At 41.1% G+C, this 13,612-nt stretch overlaps 1 protein-coding gene across 2 annotated transcripts in view; it reads right to left on the reverse strand.

Moving 5' to 3' along the window:
• Nucleotides 1–13,612, reverse strand: part of si:ch211-57i17.1 (uncharacterized protein LOC565010 homolog) — a 172,116-nt gene that overhangs the window by 46,998 nt on the left and 111,506 nt on the right. For both annotated transcript variants that reach the window (XM_041182745.1, XM_041182744.1), the window contains exon 4: nt 5,645–5,789. In XM_041182745.1, the coding sequence (XP_041038679.1) occupies nt 5,645–5,789 (145 nt within the window). The remainder of the gene's footprint in view (nt 1–5,644; nt 5,790–13,612) is intronic.

Raw genomic sequence — 13,612 nt, forward strand, 5'->3', positions numbered from 1 at the left:
TCACTGGCCATCCAAAGATTTCACAACATCTAAAACTGTGTCTATTAACTTGAGGTTATAGCTTCTGTTTTTTCTCTCCCACAATCCCCTCTTGCCTCTGTAGTAAATGTGTGACCTACTTTTACAGAATAGATTGTTCTAACTATTAATATTCCATACCTAAAAAGGTTGATGCTAGTAGCTTCTCTGAATTAGGTAAATAATAAGTGTAGATTAATATGTTACTTCTTTATATCAATTTATTCCATTAAATCTAATTACTCTGTATGGCCCCTACAAACAAAAGTAATCTGAAGTTTATATTCTGACAAAAACAGATAATTACTTTGTGTCCTTCTCGTAAGTAATCTGAGCATTCTTCAGAAATGATTAAAAATGCCTTTACCTAAGGCCGTCAAAATGCATGTTGTTAAATCTCAATGAATAAAATCCCTTCCAAGTGTGGTAAAGCAAGGAATCAGTGCTGTTATCCAGTTTAGTCTGTGTGGGTTCTTTGTCCAACTCAGTGTGCTAACTCTCCTTTGATGTGCTCTGGACATAAAAGGTAGACACAAGAAGAACTTGCGATGCTCTCCAGGTCCTCCTGAAGGTAATCTTTAAAACGAGGATCTGATAATCAGGTAGGCTGTAGCCATGGAAAGTTTACAACTTAATGATCTGGACAAAAATGGAAAGCTCAATAAATTATAACAGCCTCATTTTTCTATGCATTTTAATATAAATGATGAATATTTCATCTGAAGAGTCTTATTTGACTTGAAACATTAACTATCTCTCTCCACAGATGATGCCAGACCTGCTGAGTATTTCCAGCACTTTTTGTTTTAATTTTTTAAATTAAATTAAAATATGGATATTTCATAGCTCATTGAGATCCCTCCACACAAATTTTATTTTTAAAAATTTGCATTTTGCTCTAAACAACCTGCAACTTAAGTTATACAGCCTCCAATTTACCTGACTAAATGAGTCAATGGTTTCACTATATGGACTCCAGGATTTTCACCTGTATTTTGGCAATCACATTCTGCAGTTCATCTATATATAATTTGAGACATTGATTATTCAGTCACTATAAACCAATCACCATTACGACAAAAATGAAAATTCTTCTCCCAAAGGGAACAGAGTTGAAGGAAAGCAGAAAAACGTCACCACAGTCGTTCCTGCAAATAATCTTGTGGCAGAGACCTAAAAGCAGGTATCCTGTTTGCCACAAGTAGTGCATGTTTGTGGGTGGTGGGGTTAACGCGGAGTGGATTATGGGGCGGGGGCACAGAGAGCAACAAAATGCATATTTAAATAATTACACGGTGTTTAATAAAAAGCTACGCTCACTTATCTTTCCAGGGAAGAATGTGGGAATAGGAACATAAGTAGGCCATTCAGCCTGTTCAGTCTGCTTTGTCATTTAACTAGATCATGGCTGATCATCTAGCTCAATGTCACTTTCCAGCACTCTCTCCATATCCCTTGCTGTCTTTAGTCTAAAGAAATCTATTGAATTTGGTTTTGAATATGCTCAATGATTGAAGGGTCCACAGCCCTCTGGGGTAGAGAATTCCACAGATTTGCCACACTTCGAGTGAAGAAATTCCTCCTCCTTATCTCAGTCTTAAAATGGCCTACCCCTGATCCCGAGATTATGTCCCCTAGTTTTAGACCCTCCAGCTAGGGAAAACATCTTACCTACATTCAATAGAAAGGTTATGGTACAAAAAGAGGCCATTCAGCCCATCGTGCCTGCACCAGCCAAATAAAAGAGAAAAAAAGAAAGCTGCCGCTCATTTTTAATCCCACTTTCCAACACCTGCTCTGTAGCCTTGCAGGATACAACACTTCAGTTGCAAAACCAGGTACCTTTTAAATGAGTTGAGCATTTCAGCTTCAACCACCAATTTTAGGTAGTGAATTCTAGACGCCCACTATCCTTGGGTGAAAAGGTTTTTCCTCATGTCCCCTCTAATCCTTCTACCAATCACCTTAAATCTATGTCCCCTGGTAATTGTCCCCTCAGCTAGGGAAAATAGGTCTTTCCTGTTTACCTTATCTAGACACCTCATAATTTTGTACACCGTAAATAGGTCACTCCTCATCCTCCTCTGTTCTAAGGAAACCAACGCTAGTCTATCCAATATCTCCTCATTGCTGCAATTTTCAAGCCCTGGCAACATTCTTGTAAATCGCCCCTGTACTATCTCCATAGCAATTATGTTTTTCCTATAATGTCCCACGCTCTAGGGAATATAGATCCAGTCTCTTCAATCTCTCCTCAAAAAACAATCATGCCATCCAGCAATTAATCTGGCAAACCTCTGTTGCGTTCCCTCTGTGCCAAGTATATCCCTCCTCAGATAAGGGGACCTAGCTGTACACAATACTCCAGGTGAGGTCTCACCAAGGCTGTATACAACTGCAGCAAGACATCTTTACTTCTGCACTCAAATCCCCTTGCGATAAAGGCCAACATACTATTTGTCTTCCTAATTGCTTGCTGCACCTGCATGCTAACTTTTAGTGACTCATGAACAAGGACACCTAGATCACTTTGGACACTCCCACGCCCCAACTTCTCATCATTTAAGAAACATTCTGTCTTTCTATTTTTTCTAACAAAGCGAATAACTTCACACTTATTCACATTATAATCCATCTGCCATGTTCTAGCCCATTCACTTAGCCCGTCTAAGTCCTCTTGAAGCTTCCTTGCATCCTCCTCACAATTTACATTCCCACCTAGTTTGGTGTCATCAGCAAATTTGGAAATATTACAATTGATCCCCACATCTGAATCATTTACATAGATTGTGAACAGCTAGTCCTGATTCTCGCAGTACCCCACTAGTACAAGCCAGCCACCTTGAGAATGATGCGCTTATTCCTACGCTCTGTTAGCCAATTCTCAACCCATATTAGTATATTTCCCCCAATCCCATGCGCTCTAATTTTATTTACTATCCTCCTGTGTAGAATTTTATCTGAAAGCTTTTTGAAAATCCAAATACACCACATCCACTAGTTCTCCTTTACCAATGCTACAAGTAATATCCTCAAAAAACTCCAACAAGTTTGTCAAACATGATTTGCCTTTCATAAATCCATATTGGCTCTGCCCATTTTTACCATTCTTTTCTAAATGTCCAGTTATCACATACTTTATAACAAATTGTAACATTTTCCCTACTATTAACAGCAAACTAACAAATCTGTAGTTCTCCATTCTCCCCCTCCAGGCCCCCACATTAGCCAATATTGTAAACGTTTCTCTCTCTTCAGGTGTTGTCTCTCTCCCTTCAAAAAAAACCAAACTTGACTCCACTGTCCTTGCAAACTTATGTTCTATCTCCAAACTACCTTTCCTCCCCAAAGTCCTTAAAGGTGCTGTCACCTCCCAAATCCGATCCCATCTTTCCCAGAACCCCTTGTTTGAATCCCTCCACCAGGTTTTTGCTGCTGCTACAGTACGGAAACAATTCTTATCGAAGTCACAAATGACATCCGTGACGGTACATTGGAACAGAAGAGTCTAGGGATAAACTTATCCTCCTCGTCCTGGCTGCAGCCTTGACACAGTTGATCAAACTATCTTCCTCCAAGGCCTCTCTACGGCTGCTCAGCTGGGTTGGGCTATTCTTATCTAGTTCCATTCTTATCTATCCAATCGTAGCCTGAGAATCACTTGCAATGATTTTTATTCCTGTTCCCACATTACCTCTACTGTTCCCCAAGGATCTAACCTTGGTCTCCTCCTATTTCTCATCTACACGCTGCTGTTAAGTGACATATTCCGATGGCACAGCGTTAGTTTTCAAATGTAAACTGATGATACCTAGCTCTACCTCACCACCACATCTCTAGGCTCCTCCACTTTTGCTAAATTATCAGATTGTTTGTCCAATATCCAGTACTGCTTGAGCAGAAATTTCCTCCAATTAAATAGTTGGAAGACTGAGGCCATTTATTTTCAGCCCCTGATTCAAAGTCTGTTCCCTCACAACTAACTTCACTCCTCTCCCTGACAACAGTTTGTGATTAAGCTAGTCTGCTCGCAATCTTTGTGTCACATCTTATCCCGAGATGAGTTTCCAATCCCATATTCGTGCCATCAGTAAGGGCTCTATAACATCGCATGATGTTGCCCCCAACTCAGCTCATATGCTGTTGAAATACTCATGCATGCTTTTGTTACCTCTGGACTCAACTAATCCAATGAACACCTGATTGGTCTCCCACATTCTACTCTCCGTAAACCTGGGATCATTCAAAGTTCAGCTGCCCATGTCTTAGCTTGCTGCAAGTCCTATTCCCCTATCACCCCTGTGCTCACTGACCTATATTGGCTCCTGGTCAAGCAGTTAATGTCTGTCAATTACATTGACATGACATTAGCAACCTTTACAATTACATTGTTACGATTAAGAGAAACAGGTGATGAGTATTAATTATCTTTGAGCACATTTAAATAGGAGACAAGTCTTCAAACGGTTGGCACCATGAGGACTAGGGCGCATCATCACCCTCTGAAATTAAATTTTGATTTAGTTAGTTAAGTTTCCTTGATGTTTTGATTTTTGTTACAGTGCCCCACCAGGGCCTGTCATCCCCTCCCATATATTGATTGTTGTTTAATTTATTGATTTTGTTTTACCAAAGAATATTGGGGATAGGCCTTCCACCTGGTGGGCACAGCAGTGGGTGGGGTCCATCATCACCCCTGGAAATTACATTTTGATTTGATTTTGTAAGTCTCCTTTGATGTTTTGTTTTAGTTACAGTGCCCCATCAAGGGCCATCTAATTCTCTTCTCTTGTGCATTCCCAATTTTAATCATTTCACCATGCCTTCAGTTGCCTTGGCCCCAAGCTCTGGAATACTCTCCCAATACCTCTTTGCCTCTCTACCTTGCTTCGCTCTTAAGACAATCATTAAAACCTACTGTTTGGCCAAGCTTTTGGTCATCTGACCAAAATATCTCCTCAAGGCTTTATTTTATAATGCTTCTATGAAGCGCCTTGGGACATTTCATTGTGTTAAATATATGTTGGTGTGGTTGAATAGGCAAAAAAGAATGCTTAAACATGTAAGTTAAATATTCTGAATATCTAATTCTTGACAATTTTATCCACACAATACTTACAAGTTAAACATAAAAAGCAATAAGCCATAAGGAATGTTCAGTCATCGGCAATTAAAGTGTGACTAATCGACAATTAGAAGAGGAGATTGGGCCCCAGAGATCAGCATGACAAGTCTGCATCACTCAGACCTTGCACTATTCCGAACACAATCAAAGTAAACTGTAGGACTTTAAACTCCACTATGGCACAAAACAATCAGCTCAACACACGTGCCTCATCAACCTGGTTCTCATCACGACTTTTACCAAATTTGGCAGGATTAAACTGGAATGGGTGCACATTTCTAAATTTTTACATCAGAATGTTGGTTTTAAAATATCTACTTCAATCCACCTGTCTTATTCCAGTCATTCACCCGCCTCCAAAATAAAGCTGCAACTCTGTTTTACGGGATCATACACCCACATTGTCTTTACGACAATAACATTGAAAATTTTGCTTTGCTTTGATAATCTTTCAAAATCTCCCATAGCCCAGCTTTAATTACATGCATTCAAAGCACTTACGTTCTTCATAGCTGTTGCTGGTGTTAGATCTCTTGAGCGTCTGAATTTCCTGGGAAAGTATGGAAAGTCGGTCAGACTGTGTGGGTGTGTCATCTTCCTCAGGGTCAGGAGATTCTTGCATCATTTCTTCTATTTCCTCAATCACCTTATAAAGAAGCATGAAAGTATGTTTTATAGCAGCCACAATGTATTACCATTAGTTTCTAACGGCAGTAAAAAATAACAGTAATATAGATTTTGTATTAATTGGATCACCAAATAGGTCTTTCATACATATATTGACTTACTCATGGGCTTATCCATGTCAAAACACAATCACATACAACTTTACAAGAACTGCTAACATCAATCAACTAAAGAGAAAGCTAAATGATGTAAAGGTATTTTTATGTTCATTAATGGTGAGACAGGTCTCATGTAGCTAGCTACAAACCAAATTTAGATTCTGGATTTTGCCAACAGAAAAATCCAGGAAAATCCACTTTTGGGAGTCTTCCAGGTCATCAGTCTGTGCCTGTTCTGTCAGTTGCATACTTGGCTTGCAAGCGGTTACGCAAGACTAGTTTCTGGGGAATCCAGCAACAATGGTATAATATAAAAGTGCCTTTACACGCTTATATTTGGTCTCCTTTGTACAACAGGAAGGAACAACTTCTTCAATATGCAAACTGACAAAAAGCTTAGAAGGAGTAGTGCTGCTTATTTGGATCGAAGTGATTCTTAAGATAGTGTCATTCTTAAGATAGAATGATTTCCATCATTCGTTCTGACAATTAAAGTTCTAGGTTGCTATAGTATCATACCAATTGCATAATGGATAGTAAAGTAGGTGACGGGGGTTTTCTCTTCCCATCACTCACGTCTAGGAAAAACCTGTGGAGAATTTCAGAGCCTGTTTTAAAATTTGCACAATGAAGAAATAGTAACTAAAATTTATTAAGGATAGTGCCAAGTATGGCTTAATTTTAAGAAAAATATCCAAATTTATATGCACTGATACAATGTACTTCAGGAGATTTAACTCATTTAAAGTTCAGAGAGATTTTAATACTTTGATGTAACAAAATAACAAAAGTGTTTTCAAGAATTAGATTAAGGTACCCTCACATGCATATTTTTGAGGCATAAGCAATAATGGATTATTGAATTTAGAAGAAAGATGAAACAGAATTTCATGTAAAAAGGAGACACTACAAACACATAATGTGCTGAAGACATAACCTATCATATTTGCATAACAGATGGATGTGTTTCTAACAGATTCTAAAAAAATTAATTAATATTTATAATTTTCTGCTCAATAGCTGTGAACTGACAGTTATTTAACAACATTTTTGTTCCATTTATATCTCAGCTTGGCTTTGTCAGAATGTCTCTTCTCTCTGGATCAGAAAACTGAGAGATTTAAGCCCCTCTCCTAGCTGGTCAGCACTAAGTGTTGCATTTTCAGAGATGCCAACAAATTAAGGCCGAATTTCTCTGACTAGTGGATGTGAAAAACCCCATCACACTATTCAAAGAGGAATAATCAGTTTAAGTGAGTTGATAACATTTCAAACATTTCTTATGTTTATTTTTAATCAGAGAGGGCAATCTTAACCCTAAAAATGGATTGGTTAGGGGCAGTCAGAGCTAACTTTTTAAAACTTCAAAATTGACCCCAAGCCCTACTTCTAGATTTAATAGACTGTGTTGGTGGTGGGGGGGTGGGGGGCGCGATGGCAGTGCAGGCAATGAATCCATTCATGGGAGATGGATCATTCGATAATGTTATTTAAGAACTACTGACCAAGCTGGCTGAGTTCCAAAGGGCATACCTGCTAGACTGGGTCTGCTGCTGGTGGTGAGGGAACCAACAGGAAGGAAAAACCTACTTGATCTCATCTTCACCAATCTACCTGTCGCAAATGCATCTGTCAATGACAGATTGAGGTAGGAGTGACCACCGCAGAGTCCTTGTGGAGTTGAAATCCTGTCTTCACATTGAAGATACCCTTCACTGCATTGTGTGGCGTTACAACTGTGCTAAATGGGATAGATTTCAAACTGAACTAGAAGCTCAAAACTGGGCATCCGTGAGGCGCTGTGGGCCACCAGCAGCAGCAGAATTGCATACAACCACAATCTGTAACTTCGTGGCCTAGCATAGCCCCCGTTCTACCACTACCATCAAGCCAGGGATCAACCCTGGTTCCATGAAGAAAGCTGGAGGGCATGCTAGGAGCAGCAACATGCATACCTAAAATGAGATGTCAACCTGGTGACACTACAACACGGGACAACTTGCATGCCAAATAGCAAAAGCTGCATGTAATAGACAGAGCTAAGCAATCCCACAAGCAACAGATCAAATCTAAGCTCTGAAACGTGCTACATTCAGTTGTGAATGGTGGTGGACAATTAAACAACTCACTGGAGGAGGAGGCTCCACAAATATCCCCAACCTCAAAGATGGGGGAGCCCAGCACATCAGTGCAAAAGACAAGGCAGAAGTATTTGCAATAATCTTCAGCCAGAAGTACGAGTAGATGATCCATCTTGGCCTCCTCCAGTGATCCCCAGCATCACATATGCCAATCTTCAGCCAATTCAATTCACTCCACATGATATCAAGAAACTGCTGATGGCACTAGATACCGCAAAGGCTATGGGCCCTGACAACATTCTGGCAATAGTACTGAAGACTTGTGCTCCAGAACTAGCTGCACTCTTAGCCAAGCTGTTCCAATATAGCTACAACACTGGCATCTACCCAGCTAAGTGGTAAACTGCCTTGTATGTCCTGTTCACAAAAAGCAGGACAGATCCAATCCGAGCAACTACTGCCCCATCAGTCTACTCTCGACCATCAACAAACTGATGGAAAATGTCGTCAACAGTGCTATCAAGCAGCACTTACTCAGCAATAACCAGATCACTAACGCTCAGTTTGGGTATTGCCAGGGCCACTCAGTTCCTGACCTCATTACAGCCTTAGTCCAAACATGGACAAAAGAGCTGAATTCCAGAGGTGAGGTGACAGTGACTGTGACTGCCCTTGAGATCAAGGCAGAACTTGACCTGGTGTGGCATCAAGGAACACTAGCAAAACTGGAATCAATGGGAATCAAGAGGAAAACCCTCCACTGGTTGGAGTCATACCCAGCACAAAGGAAGATGGTTGTGGCTGTCGGAGGTAAATCATTTCAGTTCCAGGACATCACTGCAGGAGTTCTTCAGGGTCAAGCAATGACAGATCTCTAACTAGAGAAAATCCAACCATCTCCTCTTGACATTCAATGGCATTACTATTGCTGAATCTCCCACTATCAACATCCTGGAGGTTACCATTGACCATAAACTGAACTGGGCCAAGCATATAAATACTGCGACTAAGAGGAGGTCAGAAGCTGGGAATTCTCTAACTCATCTCCTGACTCTCCAAAGCCTGTTCACCCTCTTCAAGGCACAAGTCAACAGTGCAATGGAATACTCTCCATTTGCCTGGATGAGTGCAACTCCAACAACACTCAAGAAGCTCGACACCATCCAGGACAAAGCAGTCCACTTAATTGGCACCAGCTTCAACATCCACTTCCTCTACCACCAACGCTCAGTGGCAGCAATGCGTACCATCTACATGATGCACTGCAGCAACTCACCAAGACTCCTTCGACAGCACCTTCCAAATCTGCGACCACCTCTACCACTTAAGAGGGACAAGGATAGCAGATGCATTGGAACATCATCAGCTGCAAGTTCCCCTCAAAGTCACTCACCATCCTGGCTTGGAACTACTGTATATCGCCATTCCTTCACTGTCGCTGGCTCAAAATCCTGGAACTCTCTTCCTAACAGCACAGTGGATATACCTTGGACTGCAGCAGTTCAAGAAGGCAGTTCACCATCACTTTCTCAAGGTCAATTAAGGATGGGCAATAAATGATGGTCTAGCCAGTGATGCCCGTAAAAGAATAAAAAATTGAAAAGAACAGCAGCTGTTCTTTTGTTTCATTTGCTGTTTGTGGGACCTTGCTGTATGTAATTACTTCCCATATTTGTCCACAACAGCAGTCAATGCATTTTTCTTTTCCTGGGCCACTAGTTACAGCTACACTCCGTAACCAGGAGCATCTAAGCTTTGGTTTTAAGCTTATGTAATGCAAGGCAACGGTAGCAAATAAGGCTACTTTCTATTTTGTTTTCCTCAGCTTCTACTAACAGGAGTTAACAGCATGAATTCCCTCTGCCCTATATATGGCTAGCCAAAGGTGAGTGACAAGAAGCCTAGCTGCCAGTGACTGGTCTATTCTCTCCAGGTTACATAAATGAGCCCAGTTTGTCAGTCAATCATCAAATGTAGCACAGACCACCCTGGCTCAGTTGTCAGATTATCTAGTCCACTGCAGGGACTTGGTTCTAAACTACCAATGGGAGTATTTCATCTTGCAGCTGGCCTCCAAAGAAACACATTTTAGTTCCTCACAGATCCCTCAAGAAGACAGTGACTAACTAATCATTAGAAAACTATCAAGTTTAGGTTTGAGCTCCTGATTATGTCATCTACATACTGCGCCACAAAAGGAATGGCTGATAGACTGATTCTCTCCAGGGTACTGTGGCAGGTCGTTTCATTTTTTTTGTCAAAAACCTAACTCACAGCTTGATTTTCAGTCCTGCAAGTGGGAAAAAGTAGCTCTTCTGTAGAATGCAATGGCATGCTGAAGCATGAATACTAATCCTAGCACTTTACATGCTGCAACCCAATCCCACATTGGAACTTTGGCCTTACTGGTCTTCCTTCAATTACAAGAAAGTGGAGGCTGAAATTGGCATCCACCAGGGCCCCAGGTGAATCAACAGTTGGGATAAATTTTACCTTCTAACTTTAAGATACCCTTTGAACTGTGCAAATCCTTAGTACTCACTTGGAGGCACCAACCACCTTATTTCAATGGAAATTAATACTGTTGAAGAAGGTGGATGGAGTGCTTTGAATTCCTAGGTGAATCTGCTAACACCACCATATCATCAGCAAAAGAACATCACATTTCTTTCAAAAATGTCTGGCACAGATACTCTGAAGCTGTCTTTCATGCTGCCATTCAACATATTACTGTATCCTGACATGACTTCTTTAAATTCAAACCCTGGGTTTTTAATTGGCTGAAATAAAAAGTTTTAAAAGTAATTTTTTAGGTCAACAAAACTAATTTTTCTAAATTTTTCTGTCCACTAAATGGGCTATGAGAGGAAGTAAGTTAAAGGCTCTTTAATTTTGGCAGAGAAAATGTTAAGAAAAAATGAGTAGAAAAAAGTAACACTGAAGATGAGAAATCAAAATAGAACAGGAAAAATGGAAAATAGAAGAGCAGGAGGAAACATAAAGGACAGTTCAAACCGAATTGTTAAGTATGAGTTCTAAAGAGTTAATAGAGTCATAGAGGTCTACAGCACAGAAAAAGGCCCTTCGGCCCATCAAGTCTGCGCAGGTCAAGCAAGTACGTAACTATTCTAATCCCATTTTCCAGCACTAATAGAGATATTCCAATAACACAACAGACCCTGATATTGAAGTAATTTTATTATTGTAATACCAGTCCTTATTTCAGTGTTGCAGTGAGAGCTGAAAATTGGATTAGTTAACGCGCTTAAAATTGAAGCAACCCGATTGTTGAGATACAATAAAAAAGAGTATTCTCAGCTACTGTTATATGGCCTATATTTTAAGTTTTATTGTACTGAATAGGATGGTCATTTTGTCTAAAGGGAGAGTAAAACCTTAGTAATGAAAATTGCAATATTCTTAATGAAGCACACTCAATTCTTTATCAGAGCTGTCAGTTTCTGTTGAATATCAGGAGTGACAACATAAGTAGCAACATAACTGGTAATATATGAACATATGGAGACATGTTTAAGAGTGACATATATCATATTAGATCATCATGGGAAGATGGTGCCGTATTGGTAATGCCACTGGACTAGTAATCCTGAGACCCAGGCTAATATTCTGGGAACATGGTTCAAATCACACCATGGCAGTTGGTGAAATTTAAATTCAATTAATAAATCTGGAATGGCAATGGTGACCATGAAACTATCAATTGTTGTAAAAACTCATCTGGTTCACTAATGTCCTTTTAAGGGAGGAAATCTGCCATCCTTACCTGGTCTGGCCTACATGTGGCTCCAGACCCACAGCAATGTGGTTTACTCTTAAACCATCTACTGAAATGGCCTAGCAAGCCACTGAGTTCAACAGAAAATTAGGGACAGACAACAAATGCTGGCTTCACCAGTGACACCCACATCCCATGAAAGAACTTAAAAAACATTTTTAACCCAGACATCTTGTCACTTCTAATAGGTGACATCTGTGACTTTATATAAGTGTGAATATAGCATCCATCTCTATTAATTTTAAGAATCATTTGACCTTGCAATACTTTCTAACAGTGCAATATGGTTCCCTCTTATAAAATGAGAAGAGGTATTCTAATTTGCTCAATCTAGAAGCAGCCTACTCAATGATTATGAAGCATTATAGAAGCAGGAGCCAATGGACGAGCAGGACTTAATGCGGAACAGGATGCATGCAGAGTTGTGGACAAACAGGAATTTATGGAGGAGGGAGGGCCAGAATAGACAGTATTGAAGTAGTCAAGCCTGGAGGTGACAAAGGTTTCAGTGCTGGAAAATTTAGCTAGGGTTAGAGGCAGGCCATACTACTGATAGGGAAGTAAATGGTTTGGGTGATCGGCAGGATGCAAGGCTTAAAGCAAAGCTCAGGGCCAAACCAGATGGCATGGCTGCAATCAGTCTGGTTCAGCCCAAAAAAGTGGTTAGAGAGGATGGAATCAGTGACAAGTTTATGATAGAGGTCAAAGACGACAATTTTGGTCTTCCCAATGTTGAATTGGAGAGAGCTACAGCTCATTAAAGACTGGATATTGGGCAAGCAGCCGAACACCACAGGGATCTGGGTCAAAAGGTGGTAGAGCTGAGCTTAATCAAGTTAAAAATGAAAGTTGACGGTGTGTGTACCTGCAGGTTATATAGAATAGGAATTACAAGAGGAAAACGGGCACTTAAGACCCAAACGATCCACATTTATGTTTCACATAAGCAGTACCCCTAATCCCATTTACCCACGTTTTTCTGTATTCCTTTATCCTACTTCAATCAGCTACCAAATGTATTCTTAAGTGTTCACATAGGGCTGAAGTTTGTTCTGGGATCTGGATCCCAAAGTTGAGTCCATTTCTGGGTCCTGACCTCTGCTACCTTGACGTGATTTTTGGTCAACAGGGCAATTAACGGTCAGAGTCCACACTTGCTATCCAATTAAGGATGATGATCGGGATCCGGAGGCTGGACAGCCAATAGGAGGCCCTGCAGCAGTGACAGATCGGCAGCCCCAAAGAGGGAGAGAGAGAGCATGAGAAAGCGCAAGAGAATGAGAGTACAAGGAAGAGTGCAAGGGAGACTGAGAGAGTGTGAGACAGAGCACAAGAGAGAGAATGGGAGAGCAAGAGAGAAGGAGTGCAAGAGAAAGCGAAAGTGCAGCGCAAGAGAGAACAAGAAAGAGAGTGCAAGCGAAAGCACAAGCAAGAGCGAGAGCCAGAGAGAGAGCAAGAGCCAGAGAGAGAGCGAGAGCCAGAGAGAGAGAGCGAGAGCCAGAGAGAGAGAGCGAGAGCCAGAGAGAGAGAGCGAGAGCCAGAGAGAGAGAGCGAGAGCCAGAGAGAGAGAGCGAGAGCCAGAGAGAGAGAGCGAGAGCCAGAGAGAGAGAGCGAGAGCCAGAGAGAGAGAGCGAGAGCCAGAGAGAGAGAGCGAGAGCCAGAGAGAGAGAGCGAGAGCCAGAGAGAGAGAGCGAGAGCCAGAGAGAAAGAGCGAGAGCCAGAGAGAAAGAGCGAGAGCCAGAGAGAAAGAGCGAGAGCCAGAGAGAGAGAGCGAGAGCCAGAGAGAGAGAGCGAGAGCCAGAGAGAG

The sequence above is a fragment of the Carcharodon carcharias genome, chromosome 2 (assembly GCF_017639515.1).
Source record: "Carcharodon carcharias isolate sCarCar2 chromosome 2, sCarCar2.pri, whole genome shotgun sequence".
In the NCBI taxonomy this organism is placed as follows: domain Eukaryota; kingdom Metazoa; phylum Chordata; class Chondrichthyes; order Lamniformes; family Lamnidae; genus Carcharodon; species Carcharodon carcharias.